Genomic DNA, 10,108 nt, shown 5'->3' with positions numbered 1-10,108 from the left:
TCTTACAATGGATGGCCTCATGCTATGGTGACAAAAGCAAAAATGGAAAGACTGGAACACACAGCATAGATTGGATTACAGTTTGTGCCTCAGTTTCCCTACCTGTAAAATCAGGATGGTTTGTGTGACAGGGTGGCTGTGGGAGTAAATGAGTTGATCCATGTAAATCCATAAAAAGTATTAGCTATTATTATCAGCAGCAGCAGCCCCATTTTATAAAAGAAGAAAGAGAAGGTCAGAGAGATCAAGCCACTTCGGGCAGGGCACACAGCCTTGGAGGTGCCAGAGAGGAGCTTCAAACCTACCAGGTTGGCTGGGGGAAAACAGATTTCCCCAGCTGAGTCTGTCCTATTCCCCCCTGAGGAGGTGATTCTGTCAAGAATCGCCCCACCAGCAAGCCTGGACCGGCTGGCAGCACCAGGAAGCCCATTCTCTCTGGACGCTGCTCTCTTCCAATTCCTGAGCACTAAAGGGCGAGCTTACAGCTGGAGAATTGGGCAGTCGCTTGCTGCCCCCTGCAGGTAGAAGTGGAAATATCAGGCCCGAGCCCTCCTTTGGCCTGATTCTGGGATGCTTGCTTCTCCCTCCTCCGCACTGCCTCAAAAGTCTTTGGCACAGTTCGAGCAATAGCAGTTTAAATTAAAATGCACAAATGTACATAATCTTGGATTATGTCTATGTAATATACATAATACTATAGTAGTATATAATACTACGGATTCGGGCCATTGCAAAAGTGAGCTGAGATTAGTGGGCATGTAGATGGGCGTTGGTTAGGGTGGGCCTCACTAAACTTTGAGGAAGGTGAGGGGAGGTAACTGGGTCCTTGGAAAGAGCTTCAAGACATTTTGATAATGTCAGAGCCTACACTGGGTTCTGGGCTTGGCGTGGAGTCTGCTTGAGCAGGCTCCCTTTGCCCCTCCCCCCACTCACACGTGAGCTCTCTCTAAAATAAATTTTAAAAATCTTTAAAGAAAAAGACATTTTGCTAAATGAAAAGCTGAGGACAGAAACAGAAGAACATTGCACAGATATACAGATGTTGGCATACGCACATTTGTGCTGAAAAGTATAAAAATGAAATTGCTAATCATTTTGGAAAGAGGTGGGAAGAGAAGTTTTTATTTTTTTGTTTTCCTTTTTCTTTTAATCTTTTTCATACTGTGTGGTTTTCTCACACGGGGCATATGCCTCTCTCTATATTTTTAATCCTCAGCAGAGGATTATGGGAGATCTGTTGGTGTCTCTTCTCTGCTTTCCTCAGTATTAACATACAAAAGCAGTCACAACATTCTGTTGGGGAGAAGGTCAAAAATAAAGCAAAGATAGAATAAAATCCCATTTTATTTATTTATTTATTTATTTATTTATTTATTTATTTATTTATTTATTTATTTTGAGAGAGAGAGAGGAGGGGCAGAGGGAGAGGGAGAGAGAGAATCCCAAGCAGACTCCATGGTCAGTGCAGAGCCGGCTCCATCCCACCACCCTGTCAGGCAGATTACCTACCTAGTGCTGATCAGAGAATTCCTGATTGACTGGTTTAACATTTCATTTCCTTTTTTTTTAAGGTTCTTTTTAAAAAGATTTTATTTATTTGACAGAGAAAGAGAGAGCACAAGCTGGGGGAGCGGCAGGGAGAGGGAGAAGCAGGTTCCCGCTGAGCAGAGATCCCAACATGGGGCTCAGTCCCAGGACCCCTGGATCATGACCCCAGCTGAAGGCAGACACTTAACTGACTGAGCCATCGAAGTGCCCCAAGATTTCATTTCTGAATAAAAACTGTAATGAAGTTAAGTCTCTGTTTGGTGATGTGGAGATTAGCATAAGGCATTTTGGTCCTGTTGCCTTATTTTTTATTAAGTGTGTATGTCCCAGCCAAGGAAAAGGGAGACTATTCTTTCCAAATCAAGACATTCTACATATTGAATTGAGAACTACGTGCTACTTAAAATGGCAATAGTACTGTAGATCCCATAAAAAGTGAGAGAAAAGCTATAAGTCCTGACAGCATTTTCATCCAGGGCCAGAGGAAGATGACCCACACTAAGAAATATGCTTAAAAGGATGGAAGGAAAGAAAAATAGGAATGTTTCGGTTATGACAATAGTTCTGCTTGTTTAATAAGCAAATTACTTGTGATATCAGGGAATTAAAAAACCCCACTCATTGGCACCCCAGGTGTTACCGCGTAAGTAGGTCAGGGCTTTCGGTACATCCTATGCAACTCTTTCTCTTATCAAACTCTCAAAACAGAGTGGCTGAGACTCAATATTTTATAATGAGAAAAACCAAACCGTGCTACTATTCTGCTTCAAGTAATGAAAGCATCAGGAGCGAGCCCAAGAGAGATGAAACTTACATCCATACAAAGACTTATATACTGATGTTCACAGCAGCTCCATTCATTAGGGCTCCAAACTGGAAACAACCCAGGTGTCCGTCTATAGGTGGGTGAGTGGATTAAAAAAAAAAAATCAAATATATGTATACAATGGAATAACACTCAGCAATACAAATGGAGTACTTTTGTAACTAACAAGAGGGGAGCGCCTAGGTGGCTCAGTCAGCTAAGTGTCTGCCTTTGGCTCAGGTCATGATCCCAGAGTCCTGGGATCAGGCCCTGTATCTCTTTCTCTCTCTCTCTCTAGTGTGCTCTCTCTCAAATACATAAAATCTTAAAAAAACAACAACAAGAGGAAGAATTTCAAACACTTTATGCACATTGAAAGAACTCTAGCTCAAAAGAATGTGTATAGTATAATTCCATGTATATGAAACTTTTACAAAAGACAAATCTAATCTACAGTGAGAGAAAACAGGTTTGGAGTTGCCTGGGGAGAACAGTGAGGAGGGTTAATTGGGAAGGGGAATGAGGGAGTTTGTGACACGGAATGTTCTAGATCTTGTGGCGGTGATTGCACAGGTGTGTAAACATGACAATACTCATCAAAATGTACAATTAAAATGAGTGCATTTTACTGTTTATAAATTATACCTCAATAGAATATATTAAAAAAAAATTTTCAAATGCAATTGACACGTATTTCACGTAATACCATTAGTCACCAAAACCTGGAAAAAGTACTGATTAGGTTTACAAATTTAGGTTATCTGTTCAACTCTCAGGGGTGCCTGGCTGCCTCAGTCAGTAGAACATATGACTCCTATCTTGGGGTTGGGAGTGCAAGCCCTAAGGTGGGTGTAGAGATTACTTAAAAATAAAACCTTAAAAACAAAACAATTCTCAAAATACAGCAATAAAAGACAACAGAACATTCAAGTGCACACAAACACTCAAGAGAACACTGCGTTTTAGGAAATGGGGATTTTGGGGCACCTGGGTGGCTCAGTCGGTTGCACATCCGACTCTCAATTCCAACTCAGGTCACGATCTTGGGGTCTTCATGGAGCCCCACCTTGGGCTCCCCGCTAAGTGTGAAGTCAGCTTGAGACTCTCTCTCCCTCTGCCCCTTCCTCCACTAGCCATTAGCATGTGCTATCGCTCTCTCAAATAAATAAATCGAAAGAAGAAAAGAAAAAAGAGAGAGAAAAGAGAGAAGAGGAAGGGAGGGAGGGAAGATATGGTGGAATCTCTCAAAGGAGCTTCGCTGATCCATGGAGCCCAAGCCTGGAGAAACCCAAAGTGGGCGTCAAGCCGGAAGTGCGGCAGGAGACTGGATGCAAAAGAGGAGTTCCAGTCCGACGCTCCAGGCACCACCTATAACCGGAAAGGGTGGTCCAGAGCCAGATGCCGAGAGCGCAGGCGCAGCTCCTAGCTCAACCAATCAAGACGAAGTGAGGCGGGCATTCCGACGTAACTGATGTACTCAAACAGGAAGTGTGGCAGTTTACCTACCGAACTGCAAGGGGCATCATGGCTGCCTACGAGCAGGTTCAAAAGGGGCCCCTGAAATTAAAAGGCGTTGCAGAGCTCGGCGTCACCAAGCGGTGAGTCCCCGAAAGCACCGCAAAGGCTTGTCTTCTGCCCCCTTAAGCCTCTTCTAGAGTCCCCGAACTCTTGCTCCCTGATGCTCCCTCACCTTCTCTCCCCGCTTCTCCCCTCCCAGGAAGAAGAAAAAGAAGGACAAAGACAAGGCGAAACTCCTGGAAGCGATGGGAACGAGCAAAAAGAACGAGGAGGAGAAGCGGCGCGGCCTGGACAAGCGAACCCCGGCCCAGGCGGCCTTCGAAAAGATGCAGGAGAAGCGGGTAAGGCAGATGGGGAAGCTGGGGATACCCCGCGCAGCAGGTCTGGGTCTCCGGAAGTGGATGGAGAGGCAGGGCCGGGCGACTTGAAATTGGGGTCAGCCCCGGGTCTCTCGGAGGGATGGTGAGCGGTCAGAGAGATCTCGATTCCGGGATGATGCTACGTGGGTGAGGAAGAGTCCACGGTTGGGGGAGATCCGAGGACAGGAAGCTCCTCTGGCCAGAGTGGATGGCAGAGGAGAAAGCCTGGACTGGCGTTGAAAGGCCAGAGCTGGGGACCGGATTTGGATTCCAGCGCAGTTTCTCGGTTGCCCAGTGACAACGGGGCTAATGACTTATCTTCTTTCTGCCTCAGTTTACTTATCTCTAGGGATCAGGATAGTGCTTTCTTCTAAAAGGGATGGGAACTTTAGATAAAGTCATGCAGATAAAGCATTTGGCACTCGGTCTGGCATAAAGTCAGTGCTCAATTGATGTTAGTTCTTGATATTAAATGGTCATGCACCCGGCTATAAGTTTCCATAGTCTGTTTCCATGATGACTTTGTTTAGCAGATTCAAATAAGTTGTATCTGTATCCTACATCCATTCCCAAGAAGACATTTGGCAGTGGTTAAGGACATTTCTGTTAGTTAAAACTTCAGGGTGTGCTGGTGGGGGTGGGGAGTAGTGCTACTGACATCTAATGGGATCAGGCCAGGGATGTTGCTCAACATTCTACAGTAATCAAGACAGCACTCCCCCCCCCCCCCCCCCCCCGGCAAATGATCTGGCCCAAAATGTCAAGTGTCTAGGCTGAGAAACTCTAACCCTGATCTGGGTGATTTGTCCAGTAACATCAGGAAGAGTTAACTCATCACTCTCAAGCTTAATTGAGTCATTAAAAAAAAAAAAAAAAAAAAAAGGTGAGACTCACTGGCTTCAACAAGACCAACCAGGGTTCCATTCTGTCTCTACCGCATCTTGGTGGTGGTGTAACTCTGGGCAGGTTGGTTAACCTCCCTTGCCTCTTTCTTCGCCTGTAGAGTGGGGCTGAAGTCCCTACCTAACAGATTTGTGGTGAGAATTTAACAAGTGAATGCACGTAAGTTCCTTCTCTGAGGTTATAGTCCCAGGCTGCGCTGGGATGTTACTCCTGGAGTGGAAGTGGGATAGGGGAGAGTACCCATCAGGCGACTAATAACAGTGGCTCAGAATAGGACAGTGATAGTGGAAGCAATGGAAGGTATCAGGGTTGGGATTGATTTTGGAGCAAGAACAGCAGGATTAGTTGATGAATTGGGTGTGGACTGGGAAATGAGGAATGACCAAGATTTTTGGTGGGAGATGCTGGCTAAATGAAGATGCTATTTACTGCAGTAGGAAGGACAGCAGATAGAGCAGACTTCTAAAGCGGGGCGTCAAGACCTTGGCTTTAGAGAACGCTTGAATGTTTGAATGGCTATTAGAAGTTCAAATGGAGAATTTTTGTGAATAGTTTGGTATCTGAATCCACAGTTTGGAGGAGAGGTCTGGGCCTCTCCTGCAAACGTTCTGGGATTGCTGTGGGACTGGATGAGAGCCTCTGATGAGGCACAGTGATAGAGATGAGGTCTAGGATCTGAAATTGCAAAGGGAAGGATCACAGGAAGGAGGACAACCAGGAAAGTGTGCCCTTAGGAGCTGAGTGGAGAACGCGTTTTAAGAAGGAAGAAGTGATCAACAGTGTCATGCTGCCAAGGGGTCTTGTGGGGTGAGTACCAAGAGCCCTTAATTGGCTTTTGGAATGAGGGGGAAGAGAGGCTGATTAGAGGGGATCCAAGGGAGGACAAGGAAAAGCAGAGGTGGAGACAAGATGCAGAAATCACTTTTGGGAGATCTATCGAGAGGAACAGAAATGAACCTGTAGCTGGAGGGTGGTGGAAGGTCAAGGGGGTTTTTTTTGTTGTTGCTATTGAAAACTGGAAGTACTGCTGTGGGTTTTGTTTTGAACCAGGAGAGACACGGGGGAAAGTGTGGGCAAAGGTAGGCGGAATTGGGAAATATGGATTCCCTTGTGGAAGGGTGTTTGATTGAGCACAGAGAGCACGAAGGCTGGACAGTTCTTAGAAGAAGGGCCCATGGAGCAGGGACCCAGCCTGAAGGGTTAGGGCTTGGCATCTCCAGCCCCATCACCCACTCTGCAGGCTGGTCCTCATTTTTGTTTGTGAAGTGGGGGTGGTGACAGCACCCAAGACACCCTGTGAACTTGATACATGGAGGGGGGAGAGGGGAGGCAGAGCCCTACCAAGTGCTCGGCATTGGTGGCAGCTGGTCAAGTCAGTGTGGCCTCTTGTGAGGAGGCACAGGCCTCCCAGGGGCTCACAGCAGCAGGAAGAGAGGCAGGGATGGGAAGGCAGGGTCAGCCGGGTGGGAGCCAGCTGGAGGCAGAGGAAGATAGAGCAGCAAATGAGATGAGGGACAGCGAGGAGCAGCCAGGTGGTGGCTGACAGATGGGCTAACCCACCTGTGGGTTGACTTGGCTTACCTGGATAGTTCTCCTGTTTGCCTCACTTGGAGTCTGTGCAGTCAGATGGCAGCTGGGGTTGGAGGCCCAACTGAGCTAGGACGTCCAAGACAGCTTCACCATCACATGTCTGATGCCTTCTTGCTCCTCCCCGTGGCCTCTCTCCCCAAGTGTCATCTCATTCTCCAGGTCCTTTCTTTCCAGTAAGGTCATCAGACTTCCTGCATAGTTCTAGCTTCCAAGAACACAAAGCCAAAGGCTGCCGGGTCTTATGGCTTCAGCCCAACACTGGCACTGCATTCTGTTAAGTAAACTGAGTCACAGGGCTAGCCCAGAGTCATTGTGGCAGAGAACTGCACTAGGGCACCAATACCAGGCAGCATGGGTCATGGCGGGGAGGGGGCGTCAAGGTCTGCCATAGTCACCCAGTCAGTAAACGTAGAGCCAAGTGCAGCCCCAGGTTCGTCTGGCTCTGCGTCCTGTGCTCTTAGCTTACTAGGTCCCGTCCGGTGTTGGGAATGAAGAGTGGGGCACGTCATGGTGGGGCAGGATACACATGCCACAGTCGCACTCATCAGGGTGATGTGGATCTCGGAGCCCTCGTGGCACTGGGTCACCAGCACCTACTCCCTTGAGCTCCTACGATGTGTTGGGCCCTTTGCCTTCTTCATTTTTCATCCTTCTTCAAACCCCATCTGAAATTTCTTCTGCAAAATGGGGATGCAGTCTGTTGCCCAGGGATGCAGGAAGCACACATACAGCTCCCAGCAGTCTACTCACGTCAGGCCTAGTACATTCCTTGCCACTCTGACCGAAGGGCAGCTGGCCTGCGGTCCTGGTGGGACATGTTGTGGCCAGGCGTCCCTGTCGGACCAGCCTGAGTAGAGTTAAGGGGGGACAAGATATATACCCTGAGACCTCCAGCCGTGCTGGGTGTAAGAGCAAGCTGGTGGGGGCTTCTGTCTTCCACCCCATGCTGGCCTGGGCTGTGTCAAGTGTGTGAACTCACCTCCATTTCTCTCCTCTCTTCAGCAAATGGAAAGGATCCTGAAGAAAGCATCCAAAACCCACAAGCAGAGAGTGGAGGTAACTTACATGCCCAGTGGGGAAGACCAGGCTATGTCGGGCCCCAGCTGGGCCCAGAGGCTAGGAGCCTGGCAGAGGGAGCCCCTGGAGTGTTGGGGTGGGGAGTGGGGTACCCAACAGAAGTGATACCTCCCCAGGGTCATTTAAAGATAAGCCCAGGGTTCAGGGCCGGGTGGCTTTGAGAGGAGGGGGCCCATGGAGGAGAGGCAAGATGTGGAGAAGTGGGAGTGGGCAGTGCCACACAATCCTGGTGCCCTGTCTGAGACTGTGCTGATGTGGGTTTTCTTCTCGGCTTTCCCAGGACTTCAACAGACACCTGGACACCCTCACGGAGCACTACGACATTCCCAAAGTCAGCTGGACGAAGTAGCCTCCCCATCCAGGGTACGGAGTGGCATCAAGAAGTGGAAGGCAAAGTTGGGGCTCTGTTTGGTGCCTTTGGTATTTTCTAGAAACATTCTTTTACACATACTTTTGCATCTTCTGCTGAGACAAGTGCTTTCCAAAGCAGTGTGCCCTCTTTCTGGAACTGGATTAAAGTAAGACTGTCCTTTTACTCTATTTTGGTTGGTCAGTAGCGTAGAAGATAAACCTTTTAAGTCTGGGCTGGACATTTTTGCAAGTTTATCCAGAGATTAAGGATCTCTGTGTGTCACAGAAAAGTGTCTTTACCCCCAAGTTGCATCTAACTCTGATAGTCCACCAGCTCTCTTGCCCTGGATAAAACAAGATAAGGAGCTAATGCCGGCACGGCCTGCAACTTGCAGACCCCACAGGGCCCTGCGTGAGCTGTCCTCCCAGGTTCCCTCTAGCTTGGGGCGTAGGCTGTTCCTTCCAGAGCCTAGGGAAGCCACTTTACCTTCATGGACTTCAGAAGGCCTCCCTAGCCACCTGGTGTGAGACAATGCAGCCTGGAAAGCGGATGGAATGCCCTCCTGGTCCCTGTCTGAGCCTGTGGCCAGCATGCAGCCTCTTCCTCTAGTGTCTCCATTCCAGACATGTCAAGAGGGTGTTGCCGTGGCAGACGTCGCTAATCAAGCACGGCATCCCTTTCTAATGGAACCCCAACACAGCTGGCCTCACTACCCTCAACCTTAGGCTCTAAGCATCCCCTGGGTTTATTCAGAGTTGGCACATACCATGTAGCCCACTTGGTCTTTCTGGCCTAAGGACACGTCAGGGGTGACGGGACCTGGGCAGAGCCCAGTACAGACAGTGCAGTCAAAGGGGAGGACCCAGGTCTTGGTGCTGGAGAGCCGTGATCTCTGAGGACCTACGTGTACCTACCTGCTGCGGCTCAAGCTGCATGTACTACTGGGAGGAAGACTCTGTGGACCTAGGTAGGGACAGAATAGCAAAGTCAAAAGAGAAAAAGCAAGTATTGGGTTTGGGGCTGTCACCTGTGCACAAAATAAAGGAAAAAATAGTTATTAAACAGAAGTCTGAGTGTCTTCATCCGTTATAAGCGGTTTGATTATCACTAGAAACGCTGCTTTTGGATTTATTGCACATGTGGAATGTGCATACTGCAAAGTGACCATTCACCCTCAACTTGGAAGAAATTAGGTGACGTGTTTTTCCACCTGTGGCTTGCAGCCCCCCTGAGAGCCCACTCATTCATTAGTAGTGGCTCTTTGGGGCAGGTTCCCCCACTGCCTAGCGAAAAGGCCCTTGGAGGTCTTTTCCATCCATGAGCCAGCAGCTGGGGTTTGTGAGCCTGATGGGAGCTGTGAAAAGCCATCGTCGGTATGCTGGAAGTTACATACTCCATCTCTCTGCCTACCCAGTCTAAAGCCAAATGACTTAAAACAGCAGGGTTTCTCTTCTGTGGGTCGACTGCTGGGCTGGATGGTTCTATGCCATGTGGTGCAGTTCACTTGTGTAGCTGTGTTGGCTTGCCTGTGGCCAGAAAGTCTAAGGTGGCAGCTACTCCTTCAGAATCTCTGTGTGGTCTATTCCATTGGCCAACACAAGCCACGTTGCCAAACCCAGTCAGGGAGAGAACTCCACGGGCACAGACACCGGGAGATGTGGTTGATTCAGGCCATCACTGTTAAGTCTACCACAACATTTCTTGAACCCTTGTGGATGTTAGACTCTTCTGGGAGCATTAAGAACCACTGATGCTGCCTAGGGTGGGGTTCAGTCACTGAGATGTTTCAGGGCTTCTCAGGTAACCCTAATAGGCAGCAAAGTTTGAGAAACCCTGGTCTACCACAATGGGTCTGGTCTTTTCTGAGATGGTGCAGAGGTCAAATCTGGCTTGTACATTAAGTGTTAATGCCGGGGGTAGGGGGCGTCTGGGTGGCTCAGCCGTTAAGCGTCTGCC

The 10,108-nt window shown here is 48.6% G+C and overlaps 1 protein-coding gene across 1 annotated transcript; it reads left to right on the top strand.

The window, feature by feature from the left end:
* Positions 1–3,827: 3,827 nt before the first annotated feature.
* FAM32A (family with sequence similarity 32 member A) lies at positions 3,828–8,340 on the top strand. Its single transcript, XM_045778717.2, has 4 exons — positions 3,828–3,951; positions 4,071–4,212; positions 7,726–7,779; positions 8,081–8,340. Exons 1-4 carry the CDS (start codon positions 3,878–3,880, stop codon positions 8,147–8,149), a joined length of 339 nt encoding a protein of 112 aa, XP_045634673.1. The 5' UTR covers positions 3,828–3,877; the 3' UTR covers positions 8,150–8,340.
* Positions 8,341–10,108: the final 1,768 nt, after the last annotated feature.

This window comes from Ursus americanus, chromosome 14 (genome assembly GCF_024610735.1).
Source record: "Ursus americanus isolate L20-20 chromosome 14, mUrsAme1.1.p, whole genome shotgun sequence".
In the NCBI taxonomy this organism is placed as follows: domain Eukaryota; kingdom Metazoa; phylum Chordata; class Mammalia; order Carnivora; family Ursidae; genus Ursus; species Ursus americanus.
The sequence above is the reverse complement of the archived record's forward strand: the minus strand, read 5'-3'. Positions and strand labels throughout refer to the sequence as shown.

Coding starts and splice junctions, on each gene's coding strand:
- FAM32A (XM_045778717.2), top strand. CDS start 3,878: ATGGCTGCCTACGAGCAGGTTCAAAAGGGGCCCCTGAAATTAAAAGGC. Junction 4,213..7,725: donor AAAAGATGCAGGAGAAGCGG/GTAAGGCAGATG, acceptor TCCTCTCTTCAG/CAAATGGAAAGGATCCTGAA. Junction 7,780..8,080: donor CCCACAAGCAGAGAGTGGAG/GTAACTTACATG, acceptor CGGCTTTCCCAG/GACTTCAACAGACACCTGGA.